We start from the raw sequence: 27,288 nt of genomic DNA on the forward strand, positions 1-27,288 counted from the left end.
AAACTTATTTGATGTCATCACCCAAAAAAATAAATCCTCAAACAAAATCCTTAATGTGAATTAAGTGATTAATGAAATTAAATGAGTTAGTCTTTTTTATTATTTATTATTATTTATTTATTCATTAAATCAACTTTCTTTAATGAATAAATGTAACTTATGGTGTTGTTAGATTGCCATGAGACTGTGTTTTGGTAAAGGTGTGTGCCTCTCTATGTGTGCGGCAAGCCGGAGAACAAACAGTGATTTGACCGCAGTGAAAATGTTGTTTTTAAAAGGCTAAACGCCAACAAATATGGATAAAAGAAGAAGTATTTGTTAATTAAAATCATGTTGTGAAATTTGGAAATGAATACATCTGTCTTTTTCAATTAATTTTGACTTTTGGACTTTACAGCGCTCTTGTGTTTTGCAAAACGTTTGGATCACTTGAGTCGGAAACAATCCTACGCAGCCATCACTGGAATCTAATGCTACAAATATTAATTCTAATACGCTGTAATAATAGTGTACCCTAATCTTAGTCTGCAACTGTGCAGAAATACGGAGTTTAAACAGAATGAAAAAATAATAAAAAGCTTAGCAGCATTAAATTGTTGATTTATAATAGAAATGTTAACATTATAAAAGAAGCTTCAAAGCTTCAGACTATTCAGTACAGCCCTAATTTTTATGCCATTTCTCTAAAATTGGTCGAGATATTTTTTTAAATGTAGCCTATATGACATACTATGAGGTGCCAAATTATTAGGCACCCTTGGCTAAAATGAGTGCAGTCTAATACAAGAGTCCTGTAACCTTCATCAAGATTATGATGTTCATTTTTTGTTGAAACTGTTTAAGAGAAGTACAGATTCAACTTACATGATCATTTCGGAGGCTGTAGCTTGTGGTGCTGTTGAACTGTAATGTGTTATAATGAGGAGTGTTTCTAGTATTTAGTCTAGCCTCACTGATATAATTGTGATCAACACAATATTAGACAAACTTCTCAGTAACCCAATAAATTTCATGCATAGGCCTGCGATATTTGATTACACAGTAACATTATGGGCTACTTTTAAATAGCTATAACTTAGATGTCATGAGTCTGACTTACTTGAAACTTTACACAATTGGTCCCTTTTCAAGCTCTAATATTCCCAGAATTGATTTAGGTCATGTCCAAAAGTTATGGCTGCTGTCTGTAAATTTGCATAATTGATCCATCCTAAATCCTGTCCCTTTTCGCTCTGTGTTCAAAAAACAGTTGAGCAAACTTGGAACACGACAGAACCTCAGTTAACTGTCCCCTTTCCTTCAGTACTTAGATATGTTATGTGCTAGACTCGTCGATGCAGAAAATAAAACCAAATTTTGAAGATGGTTAAGGATGTGGCTGGGGGACCTGTAAAAGTTACACTCAGTACCCTTACCATATTGAAAACAATATATGAAAACTGAAAACAATTGTTGTCCGATGTAAGGAGTAGATTAGGCTGTGCAGTAGACCTCGCAGTCAGCTGAACAACAACACTGTCACCAAGGACACCTACGTCTATTCAAAGGTATAACTATATACAGTTATATTTGTGTCACAATCCTCATGGACACATTACATTGTACAAAGTCACATCTTAAGCCCCGTTTTTACCAAAAACTACCTTTACCTGTACCTTTAGAACCAAAAGTAACCCCTACAGACATGTACCTAGACTCTAAATCTGTTTGGCATTTCCTCCAGAGACAGTACTCTAAAATGTAGCGCAGTCGTTGTCTATCACAGCTCTGTCCAGCTTCTGCTGTATGTCCTCTTCCCCAGTGATACAGAGGAACGTCTGCACCTTGTTTTTTGTCCACAGAACAGGGTTGGCACACTGACGTTTTCTGAACAACAAAGAACCGGCTGGAGTGAGAGTCTCTCTCAATGGGATATTTAAAAATAATGGGTTTGTTCATTGAGTCCCCGTCAGGCCAGAGCAGGGGTTTAGAACTGCCAGACAATGCTCCTCCATGTTTTTTTCACTGAATAAGGATTGGAATATATGCCAGTTGAAATACATACACATTTTTTAAATGCTTAAAGATCCAAGCATTTGTCATCCTAGAGAAATAATAAAATGGTCAAAGTTGTCATAATGAAACTTAAGGTGTGCTGATGGATTCACATCATTAGCTCATGCATTGAGTAACATTACAAGTAACTGTTTCACCTTTGCAAAGCACCCAGATCAGTTGTTGGTATCTGCTGGCACTGGGCAGTGAATTAAATTGTTTTTTCCTCAGTCCATAGCTGCTGCTAGAGGCTGCAAAATGTCTTTTAATTGCATAGTTATAGTCTACTAATGTATGAAAAAACCAGCCACAACTCAGCCCTGAGCAAGAGTGATGGTTCTCTATTGACAAATAAACGGACTGCAGTATTTCTAGCTCCACCTTTTAGTATCAGACCACTGTGCTAGGTACCCCAACAAAGGGTTTATGAAAAATGAGAAAACCAAAAAATAACCATTCTAATGTGCACCAAATGGAACTGACAAGACTTTAGGTTAGCTACTATTAGCTAGCTAACTACTTAGCGAACGTAATTGTGGCTACATTTAGAGGAGTTAGCTAATGTCAAATCACCAGCGTCAACCATGTTTGCTTTCTCCTTATTTCTGTGGTACCATTAAATAGATTTGGAAAAGGGTAGATAGACTGGTTGCTGACATATTTTTAAGTGATATGAAGTATCTTAAGCCAGAAAAAATAAAGGCTAACATTTTATTTTATCTCTGTAACACTACTTGCCAAAGTAACTTTTGGAGCTCTTTATTTAGATATACAGCACATGACACTATCGTGAATATATCCTTCCATCACTTACTGTAGTCCTTGCTGTCGGCTTCTTGAAGTTTGCCTGACACCCAGAGACTATCTGGCACATGGCTAATCAAAACTGGTGTTGCCATATTTCTTTTTGTCAAGCTTGTCCATCCTAGCAACAGTAACTAAGGGGAGCAGGACTTTGGATCATTATGTATATTTTCTTTTAACATATTTTTCCCAATTATTCATTTTTTTCAGTGTTTCTCAGATAAAATAAAAATAAATATCACAACATGTATTTTGATGTAGATTTGGATCCACATGGAGATTTTAAAAACTCTCAGCGTCACTAACAGGTTTAGAGGCTTGCACAGCTTGTCAGTAGTGTACGTTCTTTGAGTGTTTTCTAGTTATAATATGTTTCTTGTGATATCCAGGCATGATAAAACTATTGCACCTCAGACATGCTGATTTTGTACCCTCTATACTTAACATTTACTACAGCCTCACCAAACCACTCATTACACTTTGTGACTACCAGAACAACCAGACACTACCACTATCCACCACACTGTCCCACTATACCACTGATCTGAAAACATAATAAAATAAAAGCTGTCTCAGTCAGTGTGGTTTATGTCTAAGGAAGAGAGAGAGATGGTGAAAGAGTAAGAGAGGAGTGCTGACTGCAGTGTTTCCTCGTGGTTCCGGCCAGCCTGTCTCCAGAGCTCGCAGCACTCGTCAGGCCATTGATTGGCTACACTGGTCTCAGCTACTGGAAGTGTCCGCAGAGGGCACCACACTCACACACACACACAAGACAGAACTGCTCTGACCTTATTCCTGACATAATGATGACCGTCTGTGTCAGCCTTGAGCGGCACATTTCCTGTTCTCTTTGGCACAGTTCACAACTTCCGGGTTCAACCAGCGTTCACCAGCAACAAGAACTACAATGGCAGTGATTTACTACTGTATATTTTGTCCTGTTCAGCCCACTAAAATAAAAGAAGGTATACTAGAACAAACCAGGTCTGTAATCATTCATGTGTTATCTGATTTATAAATTGTTCAACCATAACTCATTTCCTAGTGACAGAAATAGGGCTAGTTATCAAACCAAACATACTGAAGGAATTGTGTCCATGTATCAAAAACCTTCACGTACCAAAAGCTGTCTTTGAATACTCTCTGGTCAGATTGTGATCGTGATTGAAGTCACAGCTTTGGCAGTTTGAGGCAAAGTTTTTGAGTGGCTGTTTGTGTTCAGACAACATTTACCATTTGAGCACTTTGGCATCTTTTATCAAAGGAATAGTTTGACATTTTGCTTCATTATGCTCATTTGATTTCTTGCTGAGAGGCAGATGAAAAGATCGATACCACTCTCATATCTATCTCTTTAATATGAAGCTACAGCCAGGCAATGGTTGGCTTGGCACAAAGTCTGAAAGCAGGGGGGAACAGGTAGCCTAGGTCTGTCCACAGTTAAAAAAACAATCTGCCTATATGCAGCGCCTCTAAAGCTCACTAATTAACACATTTTTTATTGTTTTAATATTGAGTATTTCCAAGTGGGATTATTGTTGTGGCCGCTGTAGCTAAGACAACACTGACACATTACATTTTACAGTTAGCTACTTCGCTGTTAGGAAGTTTTAATTCGTTGTTCCACCATCCACCATTTCCACTTCTCGGTATAGCAAGCTCTATAAACAGATACCTGCATATCATGCAGAATTTGTAGGAAATGGCACACGATTTTGGTATTGGAACCATTCTGGTTTCTGTTTCAACTCCAAGTAGTTACTGACCAATCACGTTTTAGCAGTAGATGAACAGTCCATGTGTCCAATAATTGGAAGAAATGCAATCCTAGAGCCCATTCACTATTGTCTGATGACAATTTACCTTTATATTAGCTTTTTTTATATTTATCTGAGATTAACCCAAATGACTGGCACGTGGAGGAGGAACTCTTTTGGCCCAGGTAGCCGCTGGCTATGTCTGATCTCCTAAAATACTGGCTGTTTCCATCAGAGTAATAGCTGATGGATTCCAAGATTGTGGTGACAATAACAGCAAAGAACTTAAACTGATACTCTTTAGCCCTGTTTCCACCAAGCAGTATGGTTCTGTTCAGTTCAGTTCAGTTCCACTGTGAAAAAGTTGTGGATGGTACCAATGGAGCTGTTCCATACCATCCCTATTTTTGTTCACCCTTCTGTTGAGGTAGCTGGCACACAGATCTGGTACTAAAAGGTGGAGCTGTGAACACTGCAGTCTGTTGATTGGTCAATAGCGGACGGTCACTCTGCTCAGGGCTGAGTTGTGGCTGGTTTTGAGGCTCATGTAACCACTGTTCATACCGTGGAGAGTTTTAATAGTAGACTGTAACTATAAAAATAAAGTATGTTTTGCTGCCTCTCGCAGCAGCTGGAGTCTGAGAAAAAATAACTTAATTCACTGGGCCGACTGCCGGCGACATTTGAGGTAGAACGTTAACTCAACACACCTTAAATTTCACGTTAACAACTTTGACCATTACTTCAGTTTTAAATGACATACACATTTAGTAATGAGTGGATTTTCAAATAGTTAAATAAATTAATTTCAACAGGGTTATGTGAACTGCATATATCTTAATCCTCACTTGGAGAAAAAAAAAAAAAAAAGCGTCACAGAATGCCGTTCCTGTGGGCTATGGCAACACTAACCCCCTGAGCTTGCTTTAGAAGAACTAAATGCACAAACCCGCTATTTTTAAATATCTCATGGAGAGAGACTCACTGCAGCCTGTTCTATTTTGTTTTGAAAATGTCAGCGTGCAACCTCATTCTGTGGACGATAAACGAGGTGCAGACTGATAAAAGAGGAAATACAGTGAGTGCTGGACGGAGCAGTGAGTGACAACAACCCCGCCCACATTACTACACGCTATCTTCTTCCTGTTTTGGTTGATGCACTTCCTTTGTGACATAAATCAAGCCTTCATTTTTGCGGGAAATCGTATCCAGTGGCAGAATTGCATAGTAAAAGGGAGGTTCATAGGGAACCAGTCTAAATACCGCTGATGTCATTATTTTAAAGCTGTTACACTGTGCAATCAACATTTACTTTCTAATGTTAATTTAAAGCAGTGGTTCCTAACTGGTCCAGATTCCTCCTTAGTCATTACTTCAAAGTCCACACATTTTAATACATTGAGGGTTATACTTGCGTTTGGGCTTGTTGCTGTCTCTGTCAAATAGTTGTTCATTAGTTACTCACACTACAGCAGGAAACAACACTTCAAAATAAAAGCTCTGTGCTGGAAATTCACTTCAAAATAAGGTGTTTTTTTTAAAGACTTCACATTTGCGAGTCACTTATGGTCCATTCAGAAAAGACCTGCAACAGACCAGTTGGGAACTACTGATATAAAGCAAAAAAAATATGTCTATTGCCATTTTAAGTTTAGCTGTGTCCCCCTGCTTCCAGTCTCTGTGCTAGGATAAGCTAACCCTCTTCTGGCTATAGCTTCACATTGAGCAAAGATATAAGAGAGTGACATCAGTGGCCTCAGACTGAGAGCGAATAAGTGTTTCCCCAAAATGTCAACCTATTCCTTTAATGAAAGAAGCCAAAGTTCTCATCGGCACTTGTATCGTACATTTTCAAACAATGCCCAGCCTTAGACAGAGAATTTATTTGCCTCTGAAGGAGTTGGACATTTTCATGCCAAAGGCTAATCCTAAATTCACTGACTTGGACCTTGATCATGCTAAACCCTTGTTAGCTCCACCACTATGGCTGCACAGCACAGTGTATGTTAACAGCAAACACAAAGCCTGTCCTAACCAGGCCAGTTTATATCTCTTCTGTTATGCAAATACACAGAGAGTAGAGGGAAACAGGGAGAGACCTACCAAAAATAATAATAGAGCATAAACTGCTGCTGGAGAGGTTTTTTTTTTCAAATCCCCAGGGTCTTCATTATTTTCCCAGATGCTATTACCTCCACATAATTATGTTGCCTCTTCAAACAATCAGTTTGTTATTTGAGCAAATTCCACATTTTACCTCAAAAGAGAAGCTGAGCTAAAAACTGCGAGTCCTGTTTTGAAGTGGGTCTCAAACAGAAGCTCATGCATAGACATGAAAGCAGCACTGTTGCTAAATACGTGGGATAGGCCTACATAATGATTCTATAATGTAATGGAATTTGTTCATTCAATATTCACACTAATCTAATTTTTAAATATGGAGCCTCGCTAGATAAACTTATCAGCCGTGATGTTGACAGAGAGTTTGCTGGTAGTGTGTATCCATCTTTTCTCCTCAGCAGCTCCATTTAGGATTAAAAAAATAGAGTTATCTTGACAAGAGACTTCCCTCTGCTGTTCTCCCCCTTTCTCTTTTCATCCACTTCCCCTTCTCCCTAAATCCCTCTTTACTTCCTCCTCCCTTTTTCGTCTCACTCTCCCAGCTCTGCCTCATCCCAGCATCCCCTGACTACTTCAACCCCCTTTCCCCATCACACACACACACACGCACACCTCTGTCTCCCCCTGCTTATCTCCTCCCCCAGAGCGAGGGATCAGAGTGGTGAGGGTCTAGCTGAGGGAGTAATGAGGGGTTGGAGCTGAGAGCCTGGCAGGGTGCGATCTGCACTGTCACCCCGAGGAGAGAGAGGGAGAGATAACACGCAGCCCCCCTCGTGCGTCAATCAACGCTGCTCCCCAGCGCCTGCATGCACGCTCTCGCATGAGCAGCACCTATCGAGACGTACGAGGAAATACTTAAAAAAAAAAAAAAAAAAAAAAAAAAGCACACAAAAGACGTCTACACACATACACAAACCTTTTTTCTCCCCTCCCTCAGAAATCTCAAATAAACGCTGGAACAAATCATTTGTGCCAGAGCTGACAGCACAGGCAATAGACAGCGTGCTCAATCACATGCTCTCACAAGGCACCGTTCCATTTAAAATGGCTGCCCATTTTTCGTGCTTCCCTCTGATGTGATGAGTTGAAGGCAGAAATACAACTTATTCAAGTCTGAAAGTGGAACACGAGTTCACATTTCAAAACCAGACGCCTCCTTCAGGGGTTTCTTACGACAATGGGAACAAATTCCGGAAAGAGTGAGCTGACAATCACGCTGGACTGAACAAAGGTCTTGTAACAATCGTCCTATAATCTGCTCCCGCAGCAAGTCTAATTAGCCTACATAGCTGCACAGGCACAGGACAGGAAGCACCATGGCGGCAGTGGTGGTGTTGGTGGTGGTAGCAGACACCATGTACCTTGACATCTCCTCAACAGAGCACAGAATGGAGAACGAAAGACAGTTTGCAGTGTGGAAACACATGGAAAGTACATTTCCTGTGATGTGACTGTTGTGTTTGGAAGCTTTTTAACTCACCACTGTCTGGTGGTTGACTTGGATCACCTCATCTCCTGCATGGATCTTCTTGCACTGGTCTGCTGGAGACTGCAGAGGCAGAGATTGGAGAAGAGAAAAGGACAATGGGGACAAATTCAGGATATATACATACATATTATATATCACATACATCAATATATCACATATTCAGTGACTACATTTACATGCACATTAACATTTCAACATTATTCTGAATATGAAAATATTCTGAATTTGACATGGGTCATGTAAACAGCATATACAGTTTGGATGTTCCAAATTAGGCCCTTTTCTGAGTGTATTTTCAGATTCACACATGTGGAATAATCCAATATTATTCTGGTTTTAGGAGCATTCTTTGGACATGCATGTAAAGTATTCAGAGTGTGTTTGTGAATTGCAATTTTTAGTTTACGACACGCGGCCTCTTGCCTGTTTACAGTCAGCTCTGTGCTTTGTACACAAACCAGTTAGTCACCAGTTTGCAAGGCTGGGGTAAGAGACACACGCCCAAACGAAAAGCCCACATTTCTGGTCAGAAGAACAAATATACCTTCTCTTAAATGTCATGAAAGATGGATATCATCATAGATATCAACAGGTTTTTGGATATGCCCAAATATTGCATTGCCGACCTTTTCAAGAAAACTTTTGGAGGAATGAAAGAGGGAGGCTGTGTTGACACGGTCGACTAAGTCTACTACCAGTGGAAAAATCTTGTTTTGATGCATTAAACAAAATGGCACAAGTGGCTCCAGATGCTCCACTTTTCCATATTTGGCATGATAAAAGACATGTTAGGGCACATTATTCAGAGCTACACAGCTGCATGTAAATGAGAATATTAGTGGAATATATTTATTTTCATTCACAGCTTCACAGCTTAGTAGGAATATTTTCTTTTTTGGAATAAGGGCAAAAAATGGAATATTTTGTGCATGAAAATGTAGTCAGTGTCATTGTGGAATTTGAGATGATGGATTGAGCATCGAGCTTCCTACTAATGAAACTAAAACTCACATTCTCTGTTGTTCCGGTGATAACGTGGAGTCCATCATACGTCGATTTGATATACATCCCCTGAAACACAAGCACAGGGCAGAAGGATTCAGTATAATACAGAGTACACAAGGAAATACATGATATGTATAATTTACATCTGTGAATCTGTGTCTGTATCTGTATGTGTGTGGACCTGAACGACAGACTTGAGATTTTAGTCAGATGTAGGTCACAAACTGAGGACTTCAGACTTTAAATGGACAAGTATGAGACCTGACTAACAGATGGATGACAAATTAAAGGGAAGACTGTGAGGGACGGGCATTTTAAGTAATTTCCATATTCGAGTACTCACATTAAATTATAATAGAATACTCAAGTACCTGCAAAGAAAAATCTAGCATAAGAAAATGGTCTGAGATGATGGGATTAGGGTTAGCCTACCTTTCTGTGCTGTTGATGTTACATAGATTGCACTGCACATTCATTTAGTTTATTGTGTTGAAATACTTCCAAACATCACTCTTATGCTTGGTCACTATTCTACTTGTAAGGCTGGCTCGAGTGTCTGACTGTAGCTGTGCAGATCTTCTGTTACTGCTTTATGGCTCTATACAGATATTCATATATAGCAGTTAAATCACTGTATGCCATCAAAAAAACTTTAATATAGAACAGGGTCAGTGCATTTGTCTGGCAGCAACCACCACACATTTGACCCTCCACCTCTGTGTGATGCATATCCAAAAGGGTGTTAATAGCTCAGTGCTGTTCACACAGCGATGGCGTCATCATGGATAAACCTCCAGAATCACCATGGCCATGCTAATGTAACTACATGCCACTGACTAGCTCCATCGACAACACCTACGTTTTTACTTTGGAGATATGCAAGTTGAGAGTAAATACACTCTCTGCTCCTAAGACATCAAACAAATCTAGGAACACATGGAAAGGTAAGTGTATTAACATTAACTATGCTAGCCATTTGAACAAAGATTAGATAAGTGGGCCATATTGTAATGTCATGTACAGGATGGACATTGTCCAGCCAATCCCTAATAACTAACATAAAGAGTCTTAGTCAGATGTTGGCCGACCAAGATCCTCCAGAACAGCTTTAATACGTCTTGTTATAGATTCTCCAAGTCTTTGAACTATACTGTAACTCTTCTTCCAAACAATATTTTCTCATTTTGTGTTTTGATGATAGTGATGTTGATGCAAAATCTCCAATTAGGTCGACTTCTAAGGCTTTAGTGTATGATCCACAGTTTTATACTCTTTAAACCATCCACTGACCCCCGAAGCTCCATATGAAAGCGTCTGCTTTTGTTGTTTTTCCACAGATTTGTTCATGTTTTTCTGTATATTCGTCCTCATGTGTACTTGAAATTTCACCCCCTAAAGACTTGACTTAAGACTTAAAAGCAAAAACATTCAAGTCTCATGTTTTGACCTGGTGAAGTCTCGCAACAATAAATAATGAATAAGAGTGCAAAAGGCAGGCATTGCATATTTACACACCTTCAATATTTAATTATTATTCATATGCATTTTAGAGACTTGGATCCAGTCATGTAAAAACATTATTACCAGCTGTGAAAGGAGAATGTTCAAATGCTGAGGACAGAATTGCAAACTGAATCTCGCTGTACTTGTCAGTGACAATAAAGGTAGTCTGTTTTAATAAATAAAGTACAAAAGCAGATTTACTCATGAATACTTGTGACGACAAAATGCCAGGTAGAGCTGAGGGGAACTGCATTTGGTCCATAGTTTTATGAAACTACTGATAAATGCATCTTCAAAGCAGCTCTGGGGAATACATGTGCGTGCATGCTCGGATGTGTCCTTACCAGCCCTTCACTGGGCATGATGCTGGTGAGGTGGACCACCTCCAGATGGGCAGACTGAGAGACCAGAGAGTCTGACGACAGAGAGATGATGTGGTCGCATATTCCCGCTAAGGTCTTACACTGGAGGTGGCATTGGAGGTAAAGAAAGCAGAGGGAGAGAAAATGATGGGAAAAGAGAGAAAGAGAGAGTGACAAAAAGAGAAAGACAGAAAGTTATTGAGATTGGTTTTGGTCCGCGAGGGATGCCGTGACCTAGCTGGAGGAGGTGAAACAGAAATCATTTCATCAGATTGTTCCACATCGCCACTTCCATCACTCCAGCACACAAACTGTTTCCTGTCACAGACTGTCCACGGGCATGCCCACAAGACACTGTCACAGACAGAACAACACATCACCGATACCAGCAAACCCCGAGGTGCCCAGATGACATTTTCTAACATCTAAATTACAGAGCACAGATTTCATTTGTTGTTATCTGTCATTTTTTTAGGGAGTACGGAAAGGGCTGTTTTTGCCTTCACATCAACTAAACAAAATCTGACAGATTGTAGAGTGGTTAGATTATCTAAGCTGTATTTTTTTTTTTTTTACGCTGCACTAACATCCCTAATACATATTACCTAATATGTTGTGCATCTGAGCAAATACGCCGAATAAAAAGCATGGCTTCACCTTGCCTTGTTCTAAATAAACCTTGACTGTTTTTCAGGCTATTTGTCTGCTTGGTCACGCACGCAAGTTAATTTATCATCAGCAGCATCTCTGCCTTCTAATCTTGACTGACTGATTACAGCGGGCTTACAGAGACCGTTATCCTGCCTCATCACATCGCTGCTGAGTGCACACACACACAGGGTGCACACACACAGACATACACACGTACGCTGGCAGACATACATGTAAGAGAATATACGTTGTAAACATTCACACAAGCAGCATGACAGTGATGAACCCTGCATAAAATAATCTCCTGATCTCAATCCTAATGAGCAATTACAGGATTATTGTTATGAAATGAACAGAGAAGATCTTCAACACACACACGTAGTGCAAGCACTCACATACACACACATACACTATAGCTCAGAGCCTATGATTCATTTATTGTGAGAGAAAAGGTGGAGGATCTTCACTGAGCTGGCTATGTGATGCTTATGCTACACACACACACACACACACACACACACACACACACACTTCCATCCTTTTATGGGTCAGTTATTTGAACATTACACTGCCTGTTTAGTTTTCCATTTATACAGTAATATAATGTTCTAGTCAGTGTGTACACATTACGTAATGGAATACCCAGGACTATTCATGTCATCCACAGACACCAAACAAGCTTTAAAGGTCCCACATTGTGCTCATTTTCAGGTTTATATTTGTATTTTGGGTTTCCACTAGATCAAGATTTCATGTTTTAAAGTTTAAAAAACACCTTATTTTTCTCATATTGTATGCCTGAATCTACCTTTATTCACCCTTTGTGTGAAACGTTCCATTTTAGTGCCTACCTCTTTAAGCATCCCACTAGAAAAAGCCCCCTTGGCTCTGATTGGTCAGCATTTCCAGGTATTTCTCATCTGCACTCATGGCGTCTCTGAACTGTCTTTACAGCCAGGTAATGACTGTAACAACACTGTCATGGCAGTTCCTATATAGTGTCAGGGCCGTCACAACCGGACAGGCAAACTAGGCAATTGCCGAGGGCCCCGAGCTGGAAGGGGGCCCCCAGAGACGGCTGACAATGGTCCATATCAATGACAATATGATGGAACCCCTATAGACACTGCAACAACGACAACACGGTGGAATCCCCCCTAATGGGGCCCCCTACTAGCTGCTGCTTGCGAGTGGCTACGTAGGGTGACCAGACGTCCCGCACTGTGTGGGACTGCACAGAATTTCTGTCTCTTTTCACGCGTCACACAAATTGAGACCATGTCCCGTATGATTGGTTGCCACCTGCGCTAGCATTGTTGGAGTACCGTAGTACTACGGTACCTCAGGGTACCACTACTGTGGGATAAGTTCAAAGTCCAATCGCAAGAGGGTGAGTGTCCATGCGCCGTTACGCATGGACACTCACCCTCTTGCGCAAGCAAAACAAATCATTCACCACGCTATGCAAGTACAGATTTCAACCAGCAGCAGAATGACTGCTCAGAAATACCTGAACAGGTATGTGATGTGTCAGAGGAGAAACGAGCCATTGACATTGCTCTTTGTGACAGGTAACGGCTCACAAACCTGAGCGCACCAAGGTGCCTCTTGCCTACGGCCCCCAGAGTATCTTGAAACAGCCCTGTATAGTGTAGCTGTGACATCACAACTTTACCAAAGTTGACGACTCATTTAAAGGAACAGTTACTGAATACGGTCTATGTGCATTTCTCTGGGGATTTAGCATCTCGATACTTTCACAGTATTTCTATGCCATAAATACCAACCCGTTCTCATCCCAATTCGTCAAAAACCATCGCTTTGTCTGTAAACCTAAACGGCAAAATATGATGCTGTAGGCACCCTCCTGCATTGGTTTTGGATGTCCATGGACCCAGTCTCAATTGATGCTTGTTAGATCCATTTTGTCTTTTCAAAATACATTTCCAATTTCACAGGAAATGTACATGCATGAAGTCTTTTTAAAAATAAACCTACATAGGTAAAACACATTGTTTTTATGTTTATTTCCTTAGGTTTAGGCAACAAATGTCCCTGGTTAGGTTTTAAAGCACGTTGTTAGATTGAGAAAAAAACATCATGGTCATGCTGGAGAGGTGCCAGTTCACCTCCTGGGCACTGCCGAGGTGCCCTTGGGCAGCCCCCTCACTCTGACATCTCTCCACTTTGTGCATGTATAGGTCCTGTTTGTGCATGTGTGTGTCTTTCGGACCTGTGTGTATTTGACAAGCAAGGGTGAAAACATTGAAACATTGAATTTCTCCTCCGGGGGATTAATAAAGTAAATAAACTTAAACAAACTTAAAACTTATAATATCACATCACACGAATGGGTGAAAGCCCGGTGTTTGTCTGTCCCATTCACCTCCTCTTCTGCTAACCCTCCCGCTCTTTATACTACATTAGTTGCCTGTGGCATCAGAAATAGCTGCCGCCTGATGCTTATCATACCGCTGCAAAAGGTGCCTCTGAACATCGGTATCTGAATCCAAAATCATTGACAAAGTGGTGGCATTTGACGAGTTGGGAGTGAGAATAGGATGTCTATACCTGCTCTGTACTAAAAAAGTACTAAATCTGACTTTTTTACCTCAAAGCAGGGACCTTTAATTTAAAAAAATGAAAGAGGAAATAGATGAATAAGTGAGAAATAAATTGGAGAAAAGCAGAAGCAGAGTATATCTAATCCGGCCTATAGAGCCATAAATAGTATGTGAAGTCCCCAGCCTGAGACCGCAGCCAGTGACAATGTTGTGGCTCTGCTTATATCCCTCTTTGATCATTGGACTAATAGTCTTGACCTGGGATTAATACAGGCCGAGAGACAAAAGGCCAGTTACCAGTGTGGAGACTCTCAACTCCTCCAGCTTTGACACACCCAGCCTTGATCTGACACGCCTCTGGAGAATCAGAGCGCAGATTATAGGGAAGTTAACTTATGTGGCTGGCTGGCGTGAGATTTAAGAGCAGTCAAACAGAAAGCCAGACATAGTACGCTGCCAAATGGATTAAGCTCTGGCTGCACACTGCCCCCGCCCCTCTTAAACCCCCCCCCCCCCCCCCCCCCCATGCCACCTACCACCTCCCTCATCCTCATTCTCTCGCGCGCTTTCTTCCCCATCCTCTCGCACCTTCTCTCATGCGTGCACACGCACCGATTGCGGCTGTGTAATGCATCTACATCCACATGCATAGGCATGCACGACTAATATAAACCTGAACCGAGACACAGAGAAAAGATGGAGACAGGGAGAAGGAGAGTGGAGGAGAGGAGCAGAGAGGCAGGGAGGTGGGGAGGGAGAGTCCGGGAGGAAAGGGGAGAAAACAAGAGAAAGGGAAAAACACACAACTAGGACAGTCTTATGTAATTCCTCTCATCCTTATGCATGCATGCACATAAAAACACACACACTCATACACACTTCACGCTCCATTAGACACACAGACTTACACATGCTCATATCTTCTCTCTCTCTCTCTCTCTCTCTCTCTCTCTCTCACACACACACACACACTACAGACACACACACACTACAGACACACTATCCCTGTCCATCTGATTGCTGCGGGCCGTAGTCTGGAGGAGAGGAGAGTAGCAGTGAGTTTTGCATTATTGAGCAGAAGCTGACAAACGTACAACTACCGCTACAGTAGCTACAGCAGAGCTGACCAGAGCATTAAACAGTGTCTGAGCCCCACGCTGGACGCACACTGGAGACTTTATCATACTGTATGTCTGTCTGGATCAACCTCCATACATCGTTTAAGTCACATTACCAATTCCACCATGTGAAAAAACCTGGGTTTCAGACTTACTGTATGTTTATTAAAATGCACAAGTATTAAATGTCCAGTGTGTGGGATTCAGTCGCATCAAGTGGTGAGGTTACAGAGCTGAAACTTCTTCTGAGTGCCAAAGGTGTAGAAAAACTACTGTGACCAATGCGAACACTGAAATGGCCCTATCTAGTGCCAGTGTTTGGTTTGTCAGTTTTGGGCTACTGTAAAAACAACATGGTGGACTTCGTGGAAGAGGACCTGCTCCGTATGTAGTTATTCGGTTCATTCTAAGGTAATAGATGCTCCTTAATCCTACACAGTGGACCTGAAGGAACAAACTGCACTCAGGTATCAAAAGTAAAAGACTCAATGCAGACTGGGTCCTCCTAGAGTGTCTACAGTTTTTCTTATTACTGGATATTATTGATGAATTAAGATATAACCAGCATTTTAATGTTGTAGCAGGATGATGTGTGGCTTATTACATTATGTCTTTATAATATAATTATTTTATAAGATGATCATGTTTATGTGATGAAAATCTGAATTTGAACCAGTGGAGTTAAGTAAGTTATTCTCTGTCAAATACTTGAGTAAAAGTAGAAAATGTTTCATCACTGGTCTGTTATGAAGTTTTCTAATAGTTAGTTATTAGTCAGTTGGCAGTAAGTAAGCAGTTAGGTACTGTAGATCGTTAGGAAAAAAATTTATAGACTCATACAAAAGTAATCCCTCTCAATCATCAGTCATATTTATCCACAGAGACCCTGCCCTCTCCCTGTTTCTTTCTTCTTTTATTCTATTTTGCTGCATGTGGGACATTCCTGGGCACAGTGCACAGGTGAGGTCAGGATTTTAAGAAAATGTATCCAAAAGGAGGCTACAAAAATCATGAATACAGAAAAACAAAGAAATTGGGACGCCAAGTGGACAAAGCTGGAGCTGGCTTACACTTTCACTTTTGCTTCTGAAACTGTGGATAATCAGTAGCCAACAATTCCTGCATAGTACCTTTGACTTATTATTATGAAGTAAATGTTGATTGCTATATGTAACGGCTGTGAAATAATGACATCGTCAGCGTTAGATTGGTTCCCTATTGCCTAGCTTTAATGATGCAATTCTGTCTGCATCAGGTACAATCTCTTGGGAAAATGAAGGCCCAAAAGGAAGTGCATCAACCACTGCACAACCAAAAGAGGTTGAAGAAAGCACTTTTGTTTTTGTAGTTACTATCCCCAAACTGTGGTAGTTGCGAGGCTTAGAGGAAAACTCTCCGTGTCAGTGGCAAAATAAAATGCCTTGGAAACATTAGTGGGGTAAAAGTTGAAAAGTCGTCTCTTTCCATTGTAAATATCCAAAATACAGCAAACATTTTCACTAACACATATACAAACCAGAAAAATACATATTATCGTAGCATATAGACTATATTGATTTAATGGAATGTATGTCTGTGTACAAAATTTAAATATATTTTCCACTAAATAGCAGAGCAAAGAGAGACATACACTGCTTACTGTAATTTGTCTCCTTTTTACTCATCTTGTGGACTTTCTGCAGGTAACTGGCTGACTTAAATGTTTCTACCCAACCCAGTCTTTGTCCATGATCCATTTAAACAAAAAAATAAAACTATGCTTTTTGCATTAATAAACAATATACTGCATGGCTCCCAATAAAAAAATATGACAGAAAACAAAATGGAACTAATTTTCATACCATTAAGTTGACACACTGGACAAGTCCACTTTCCTTCTTCCAATTGAAAATAGTGCCCTGGTTCAAATTAAGAAGTAAAATACTAGATGGTAAACTGTGCATCATCATCTTTATCCTCTGTGTGTGTCCATTGTGTTTAGTTTAGAGTCACCTCACCTCCACTTTTTATTAATTTCTAGAGCACATAGTAAACAAGGATCAGCAAGAAAGCAGCATCTAAAAACAAACACCTCCTCCTCCTCTCTCTTTCTCTCTCTCCCTTCACACTGTCTCCCTATTTCACACATAAACCTCCCACACATAACAGACTTAGTCATGTGTAGCCTTTAGTCTGGCACCCAGGGTTCTCTGTGTGTGCGTATGTGTGTGCACACATGTGCACAGCCATTTAAATATTTGAATTTGCCTGATGTCACTGTCCTGTGTCATTAACAGGCCTGTAACAACGGAGGTAAACGACAACCAAAAAGCTAAGGAGGGAGTCTTTTTAACAGGAGGGACACCGCATCACCAACATCTCAAATACAGACGTATGACTGCTTTTGTTTATAGAAATATGTAACACCGTTGCTATATACTGACAGAACATCTGATGTGTGATTTATTTCTTGGCATGAAATGGCCAGATATTTTTCTGTGAACTCCCCCTGCCAACATTTTATTTGGTTTCCTCCACCTGACCTTGAATGGCAGCAGGAAGTGTCCCAATCCAACTGTCAGCCCGGATCAGACACTAGCTGCTCACTCGGTTTCACACGTGGACACAGACAGTTCTCTGTCATGCATGCAGGCGCGCGCGCGCGCTCACACACACACACACACACACACACACACACACACACACACACACAAGCACACACGCATTCATGAACACACACACTCTCTCACAAACACACACGCACACAGAAGCTAAACTAGAGCTTTCAAAACGGCCTCAGGCCCACTTGCACTTTAACGTGCACAGCTTTGTGCCACAAATTCCCACAAAAACACACAGTGCTCTAACACACAAATGCGCGCACACTCCCACGCAGAAAACATGGACAGACACACACATACAGACATATTTCAGCTTTTCAGTGTGTTTATGAACTCATACAGTTTTGTTTCAGAAGCATTACAACTGTTTGATCAGAACCAAAAGAAAGAGTCTACCAGCAAGGACAAGACTTCATTAAAGGAATAGTTACACATTTTGGTTTGCTTTCTTACCAGGCTTAAAGGGATAGTGCACCCAAAAATGAAAATTCAGCTATTATCCACTCACCCATATGCCGAGGGAGGCTCAGGTGAAGTTTTAGACTCCTCACATCCCTTGCAGAGATCCAAGAGGAGAGGAGGTAGCAACACAACTCCACCTAATGGAGGCTTACGGCGCCCCAGATTAAAACGTCCAAAAACACATAACTGAAACCACAAAATATCTCCATACTGCTCGCCCGTAGTGATCCAAGTGTCCTGAAGCCCAGACATAAAAAGTTGTTTGGAAAAACCTCATTTGAACTTTTTTTTGTGTCAGTTCAAATGAGGTTTTTCCAAACAACTTTTTATGTCAGGGCTTCAGGACACTTGGATCACTACGGACGAGCAGTATGGAGATATTTTGTGATTTCAATCATGTGTTTTTGGACGTTTTAATCTGGGGCGCCGTCAGCCTGCATTAGGCGGAGTTGTGTTGCTACCCACTCCCCCCTGGGATCTCCGCAAGGGATATGAGGACTCTAAAACTTCACCTGAGCCTCCCTCGGCATATGGGTGAGTAGATAATGGCTGAATTTTCATTTTTGGGTGCACTATCCCTTTAAGACAAAGACAAAAAAAGCTTGTCATTTGCTGAAACTGTCACTATATTCTGAGGTACCTGAGATGCACTGAAAACAACCAATCAGAGCTGAGGAGTCTCTGATGCAGCTGACAATCATGTCAATCACTGCTTGTAAATTTTGGTCAAACTGTCAAACTAAGCAGCACTGATCAAATATGAATCAAAATTCTGTCATTGCATTGCCTGTTTCTCTCCCCAAATGCTTTAGAGACATGTTTTAGTGCACTGTTGAGCTGTAAAATGAGAAAATTTGTCACCCGGCTGCCATATTGGAAGCAGTTGACTGAAGTGCCAAGCACTGCCTACTAGCCCGACCAACTTTCTGACCGCAGTTTACAAGCAGGGATTGACATGACTGACAACTGGGTTAGCGACTCCTCAGCTGTGATTGGTTGTTGTCGTTTACATGCAGTAAGGCCATTAGAGGCACTACAAGACAACAGAATAGGCAGATGAGTACAATTTTTTTTCACAGATTATTTGTCTTATTGTATGAATACAGTGACAGCTTCAGCAAAAATGAAAAATGTTAATTCTTATAAAAGTTACCAACTGTAGCTTTAACATGTTATGTCTCCTTTGTTCAATCTGTATAAAACCTGAAGTGAAAAATGACAATAGGACGATATGTGCCGGACTGGTTCTTGGCCAGGAGCAGTAACTTCCTGGAGTCGCTGCTGGTTGCCTGGCAACTGCTCCTGTTTTTACACTTCTGTTTTTGTATGGCTTTGTATGGCAAAAAAACAAGACATACACTATTAATTAATGAGCTTTAGAGGTGCTGCTAGGTAGATTTTGTCATCTTCAGACATTGCCAGGCTACCTGTTTCTCCTGTAACCAGTCTTCCACTTCCTTCACATTAGAGTGAATAAGCATGTTTTCCAGAATGCTGATCTACTCCTTTAATGCAACAGGGACTTTGAAAGACTTGCTTTAGAAAAAGGAGACAGTGGCGGTGAAATCTTAGAAAACAGCAAGGTACTTTTAACACTAAGTATTATTGATATTCTCATAAGAATTTGACATTTTAAAGCAGGAACTTACCACATGAAGAATCTTATTCTCTGTCTCATACACAGTGCAATCCTGTAAAATGAGATGAAGGAACAAAGAGACAGAAGAAGAAAACATGAGATGGAGAAAGCATCTATGTGAACATCCGCAAAGAAGCTCAAATATCTCCCTCCTCCAAATATAACTACCAGGAAAGACGGATATAAGAGAAATGAGACGGGAAACAGGAGGGAAGATAGATGACTTCTTTTTCAATAAAGAACATCAGCAGTCAGCTATTTCATTTCTAACCATCCACATTATGCATATTACTTTATAATCTACGCAGTCTAAAACACTGGATTGACCAGTTCTGGATCCACTCGGCTGCCTGGAGCTGCACGAGCCTCCGCAGGATTTAGAAACTACATTATTTGAACATGACAGATTGTTATTTAACGATAGCTGATAGTTAATCTATTTCTGGGAAAGCAGCCCACTGAATCCACCAGATGTGCATGGTAGCAGTTAATTCATCTGTTTGATGCATTAGTGCAGGCGGCGCTGCCACCTTTGTCTGTCTCGCTGCACCCTGGCAGCCACATGTTCATTTGGCCCATTGTGGACCCACTGTGGCCCTCTTTCTCCTCCCTCTCCTCTTGGCCCTTGTAGGAGGGGATGGGTGTTATCAGCTCGGCTCCAGGACTCACTCCGGGCACACGTACAAACACACTCTCACACACTCTAAGCAGGCTCTTACAGGGAGGACGTGGATGGGGTCCAGGAGAGCAGACATACTTTCTGTCCAAACAATGAGATTTCTACAGTATCTGTGTGTGTGTGTGTGTGTGTGTGTGTGTGTGTGTGTGTGTGTGTGTGTGTGTGTGTGTGTGTGTTTGTGTGAATGCATCTCCAGTTTTATTTTTCTCGTAAGTGCATTTGTGTGTGTAAGTGTGGTGAATCTACACGAGGGAGCGAGCCACAGGGGGAGCAGAAGGAGGACAGGAAATGAAGGGAGGAGAAACCCCTGGTTCATTCTCCATTAGCACCCACAAGTTAAGCAGAGGATGTGGTCTAACAGTGAGTCAATGAGAACTTTGCCTAAGGCTGTAACTGAGAGCTAGTCGTCCCATCAGCCATGCTGCAAACAGCCTGTGGCAGTGGGCATATGCTCCACTCATAGTCAAATCTATAGAAATGAGCTCTAGACCAGAACAAGTATTGATGCTCCCAGTCCAAACCCACTTTAGTTTTGCTGTTTCTATTCAAAATCATTATCTTTACCGTGTCAGTGTAATGAATGTATATGGATGTGATGGATTGTGTGATGCATGCATCCTATATGTTTGCAAGTGAGTGTGAAAGCACCTGTTGTACGATGGTGGTTAATTCTAGGCAGAGCTGCACAATGTTGTTCTTCAGTAATGAATACTCTGTCACACTGGCGAACGGAGACCTAAAACAGACAAAAAATATGAGAAATTAAAATATGGAGAACTTTGGTAAAACATTGGATAATAAACTGGTCATCTTGTTCTACATTTTGTTATTGTTTTCATCAAATGCTCCAGTTTGGAAAAGGTGCATAGTGTTTATCCCTCCGGGGTGAATAGGTAAAATGAATGTGAGCAAAGCATATTTGGTCATTCTATTAAAAAGTGAGTTCCTTGACTATACTTTTGGAGGAGTTCTTTTTTTTATATTGCTCTTTTTATTTTGTTTTGTTCAGTGTATTTGCTAAGTGTGTGATTTTAAAAGCTGTGACCGAGTAGTGAGCGAGAGCAATAAAAACGATTCTCTGCTCCTCTCAGAACACATGAGCAAATGATAAAGACAAACAACAATATTTGGTTTTATATCATGGCCAGAAGGCTACGCAACCCAGGGATCCACTAAAGCTCAACATCGCTTTATTTGTGTTTGTTCTCAGATTCATACGGTCCCATCAGCTGATCTAATTTCACAGTAACAACATAAAAACATTCTTCCTTACCCATCTATGAATTGTGTTACTGTATGAGGCATAAAAATAACAGGAAAGCCTAGTAATACAAGGCAGTTCCACAATATAAGTTTATTATGTTCAATATTTGATGAAACTTCGTGGAGGGAGATTGTAAGGCGTTCCTGTTATATTGTCCACTGCCTGGTGTGCTCTGTTTAGTTAAAGGTCCCATGTTGTATAGAGTCCATGTCTTTATTAATGTAAAGCAGGTATAGGTGCTGTATGAATACTGTGAAACTATCAAAATGCTCAATCTACAGTGAGATGTACACAATCTGTATTCAGAAACTGTGCCTTAAAATGAGCCATTAGGACTTGTGTGAAGTTGTGATGTCACAACTATACAGACCTTTTACATTCCCCATGAGTCCCTTTGTATTTCCTGTTGGAATGTTTGACAGTGTATGTGAATGCGACAAACATGGATCCAAGCTGTTCCCTAGAAATTCAATTGTTGTGATTCAGGCTAACAACAATCACTTTGCAGTAGATTACTGGCAATAGATCTGAATAGATATGTGAAATCGGCAAACTTGTTGTTTATATCTGTTGTCGTTTTCAGCTGTAACTATAACATTTAATGATATATAATTAAACGCGGTGGTCCAATCAATCTAATGTTTCGGCTGTTGCTCATGTTATGTACTGTGCTTCTTTGCTAGTGTCTTTGATATAACCAAATCTGCCAGCATGGAGGCTAAGTAATGTACTGTTGTGAATGAGGCTGCAGCAAAATGCATTTTAACCACCTAATAAAAATCCCACCAAAAAAATACCTTAAATGTAAGTGTATGCTGTATCTGGAATACTGTAACCATTTTACCTTACACACGAACTGATCAAGGCAGCAGTAGACCAGCAACTGAAAATTCCATTTTAGTCTGGTGGCTTTAAGATAATGGCTTCAATTCCCTGTTGGAAAAGGCTGTCTGACACTGCGATAAAGTGGTGAAAATTTTCTAAATATAGTGTACACTCAAACTGATATTGATTCTTTAGGTGGAACTTTTATAAGGTAGTTAAAAACTTACCATTTGAGGCAGCATCTGCTGACTGTATATGACACTGAGGTCTTCTACCCGGAAGTTACCGTAAACAAACATTGTGAGTCAGTCTATAAAGATAGAAAGTGATGCTTCAGTGTTGTCACAGTCATTCCCCCATTGGTAATGAGGGCGCAAAGATGCCAAGAGCGCAAATGTGGGAGACCCGGAAACACTGACCAATCAGAGCAGACTAGGCTTTTTTGTGAAAGGGGCTAAAAGACACAGGCACTTAAACAGAGGGTCAGAGGCTGAATGCAGACGCATTCAGAAAGACAGTATGAGAAAAATGTTGTTGTTTTTTTACATTAAAGCATGTAAACATGTTCTACTGGAAACCCGATGGGACCTTAAAGTGACTACTTTCTAGTAAAAATGTATAGATTTAGATTTCTTTGTGATCCTTCCTTGATGAAAAATGGGCATAGTGTCCTAAACATTAAAGGTCAAACTCCCAAATTCATTGTACAGCCTCAGGTGCTACCTGTCGAGCCAGGCTAGCAGGTTCTTGGCTGCACCAATCAGATCCACCACCGAGGTAAGGAAGTCATTGGGTAGCCTCCGGGAAGCTCGTCCATCGTAATGGCCGCCCCTCCGCCGGCCCAGGATGAAGTTCTGGAGGTTCTTTGCCGAAGCGTTCAGCTTGTGGGACAGAGTCCGGAGGTTTTCCGTCTCTAGGCCGTAGTTCTGGTGAACAATCACAGGGACTCATTTTAGAAGTACATTCACGTACTGTATATATTTTGTTGCTGTCTGTGTGGACATTGTGCAAGATGCCATTGGTTCAAGGTTACCTGTGGCAGTGATTTGTCTGATCAAAGGTTAAAGAAATAGTTTTCCAGTGTGGAATCTCTCTGAGAGTTAGATGAGAACATAGACACAGTTCTCAATCATGAGATGGACATCAATCTTCTCATCTTACTCTCAGCAAGCAAGAGATTTCCCAAAATGCTGAATGACAGGTTTATAAAAACCAGTGTATCTACAAAGAAACATGAAAGAGTAATGTGAAACCACTGCAATATATTTTTGGAATAGATACAACATAGCTACACTCTAAATAAGGCTTACCTTCCCACAAGTTTTATAGCTCGTACAAAAGAAGTATCAGCTGTGATTTAACCATAAATGGTGCATCTGAGTGAAATGGACTGAAATTAGAAATTACTATATCTGACTATCCATTAGCATTTTCATATAACAGCCACTCTCCACACTAATACAAGAACACAAAAGCTGGTCGAGTAGCCCATTACTGCACTGTGACCCTTTTAAATAAACACACAAACACACACACACACACACACACACACACACAGACCCACTGAGCCACATTGCGCTCAGCATCCCAAGGCACCTCCAGTCATGTCCTGCCTGACAGAGCCTGATTCCTGCTGACACAAAGGCTACACACACACACACACACACACACACACACGCACACGCGCACACGCACGCACGCACACACACACACACACACACACACACACACACACACACACACACACACACACGCACTCACACACACATCCTTGTATAGTCAGATGCACAGGCTTAGCTAGACGTATCTATTCCTCCTCTGCCTCTAGATCTATTCTACACAGTCACGACCACAGTGACTACAAAGGAGAGAGGGTTTCACAGTGGCAGCAGAGAGAGAGAGAGAGAGAGAGAGGGAACTGAGGAAGAAGACAAGAGGGAAAGAGGGGGAGAGAGAGCACCCAACTATGCATCTCACTGAAACTGGGTCATGCATACACTGCGTTCTGTATATTCTTCTGTATTCTGTGAGAACGTGGATGTATACATGAACTTGGAGCAGCACATGTTTGCACAGCTGTAATTAGCCTATCCTATGATTCGATCTAAAGCTGTGTGCGTCTCTCTCCAGGGGACAGAGCGCTGAGATGAAGCGGAGGAATAATGCCCCGTGTTGACTGTCTGCTTGTATGTGTGTGCAGAGAAAGAGGGAGAAATAATTTGAGCAGTGCGTGCATGTGTGTGTCAAATCAATACAATAAGAGGACGATGCCATTAAGCAACCCCCCCTTCCCTTCCCTCCACCTTCGTGTCGATGTGGTTGCCATAGCAGCCATGTGTGGAGTGGCCTCTCCTCTATGCTGATATTGCTACCATTGTTAACAGAAACACACTCAAATGCTGTTAATGCAATTTTTGGGCAAAAAGGAAGACCACCATTTGATCATTTTCTTTTTTAAAGGTAAAAGCATTACTCAGTCTTCCTCCACTGTACATTCACTTTCACCCAAATGTGGAGTATCTCACCTATATTAATTAAGAGAATATTGATTGCACGTGTATTGCTTTCAGCTTAGAAGATCTGGGGTCACTGCTCAACTCAAGCAGATGAGTTTTGTATAATGAGCGGATTTTAGATTTTTTACTGCAGGTTTTTCTTGTTTACCCCAAAACATGTCCAGCTACAATTCCCTACAAGTGAATTCAAACATTTGATTTACAGTTCAAATTAGGGGCTGAAATGATAAAAGGAGTTGTTTTCAGCTGCTCAAAAACAGAATGCAAATTATGAAACTGAACATGGTTTGATTTGTTTGTAATGACCTTTTTTATGGGATAGCGTTTTAATTCGGATAGCGTTACCCCTGAGCTATCAACAACTAGACAAAAACAATTACAAGACCATCAACCAAAGTGCTATTACAAAAAACAAAACATAACACACTGTACGAGAACAGTAAGACTGAAATCACCCAGAGACAAACATACATGTGCACATATATGCAAACCAAACAAAGGGCAAAGGATACAAGTAGGGGTTAGTGGAGGGGGTCCGACAATAATGAGAGATGCTACCTCACAGACTATAGGAGCAAACCCAACATTCAGCAATTATTTAAACTTTCCCATATGGAACATCTGAGGATCCTAATTAGCTAAAATCAAGATGAAAAGGACTGGAAATATAAATTACGGCCAACTATTTAACAACTTTCACATAACTGACAGGATTTTAAAATCAATTTGGAGTTACACAGGATAGCACTGAAAAGGAACCAACATAGAAAGCTGACTCATCTGCTGTGAAAGAGTTACAGGAGGAGATGATGGCATGAATCACTTTCTCAGAACAAAAGCAGAACAAAAGCAGAACTGGGACATAGTTCCAAACATAATAAAGCTACCTAATTATTAGTATGGATCATGCCAAGATTTCAGAGTTGTTAGGTTTTTGAAGGCTTAAGTTGTTTGTTTTTTGTATAGAGGCAGAACATCCTGTTCGCATCCTGTTTGCAGGTGCTCCAAACGTATGAAGATCAGATTGATTAATAACTCTAAACTCCTGAAAGATATGAATGTGTCTGTCTGTGTGTGTTAGTCCTGACAGACTGCTGAGCTGCACAGGGTGCCTCTCTGCCTTTTGTGAAGTCAATAGAGAATGATGCCTTTCCTGTGGCGCTGAAGAAGAAAGGGATGTTATAGACATTAAATGGAGTTTAGTCTATGCTACTTTATTAGCATTTCTAAATGTTATCTAAATTACAGCAATTATTAGGCCTGAGAAGAAAATAAAGCTTGGTCTAGTATGACACATCATATAGAAAAGACATGTGGCTCTAAAATAGAACCTTGGGGGACACCACTATGACAGCTTGAATGTAAAATGTAGAAATGAGTAGGTACACCATTATCTGTATCTGTTCAACCAATTGAATTATCTATATCAGTATCCATACTACGGCGGAGTTTAAATAGAAAGTGGGTGGAGTCTATGTTATTGTACGCCTAGATTGACATGGGTAAATCAGAAGTTGCTATACTTGTTATTTATAAGAAAACTTTTTACAGAGCAGTGTCAGAATTGAGCTTCAGATAATTTTTGATCAAAAGAGTACAAGACTGAATACAGCCACTCAAATGAGGATTTTCCTTAATCACAGGTACTGATATTGACACATCTTACTTTGATGTGTCCCTGTCTCACTCCACAGTCATCAAATGCTGGTGCTTGGGCAGTGACTTCTGGCGTCAGACACCAACAAAAAAAGCCAACCTTTAACCTCAGCATGATACATGGCCAGTCGCTGTTGTGTAATGGTGCCCAGCAGTATAAGGGGGAACATGGCCAGACAACAAGTTAAGGGGCCGAAAGTCCAAGTAGGGCAGGCAGGAGGGGTGATGGATGGGTGGTG

At 40.9% G+C, this 27,288-nt stretch overlaps 1 protein-coding gene across 3 annotated transcripts in view; it reads right to left on the reverse strand.

Annotated features, from left to right (window-relative positions):
* si:ch211-26b3.4 (connector enhancer of kinase suppressor of ras 2) overlaps nt 1-27,288 on the reverse strand; it is an 82,148-nt gene that overhangs the window by 34,714 nt on the left and 20,146 nt on the right. For all 3 annotated transcript variants that reach the window (XM_049586573.1, XM_049586574.1, XM_049586575.1), the window contains exons 3-8: nt 23,601-23,803; nt 21,437-21,524; nt 20,120-20,161; nt 11,058-11,177; nt 9,217-9,276; nt 8,197-8,265 (exon numbers count right to left, since the gene is read on the reverse strand). In XM_049586573.1, coding sequence (XP_049442530.1) covers nt 8,197-8,265; nt 9,217-9,276; nt 11,058-11,177; nt 20,120-20,161; nt 21,437-21,524; nt 23,601-23,803 — 582 coding nt within the window. The remainder of the gene's footprint in view (nt 1-8,196; nt 8,266-9,216; nt 9,277-11,057; nt 11,178-20,119; nt 20,162-21,436; nt 21,525-23,600; nt 23,804-27,288) is intronic.

This window comes from Epinephelus fuscoguttatus, linkage group LG9, assembly GCF_011397635.1.
Source record: "Epinephelus fuscoguttatus linkage group LG9, E.fuscoguttatus.final_Chr_v1".
NCBI classification, from domain to species: Eukaryota; Metazoa; Chordata; class Actinopteri; order Perciformes; family Serranidae; genus Epinephelus; species Epinephelus fuscoguttatus.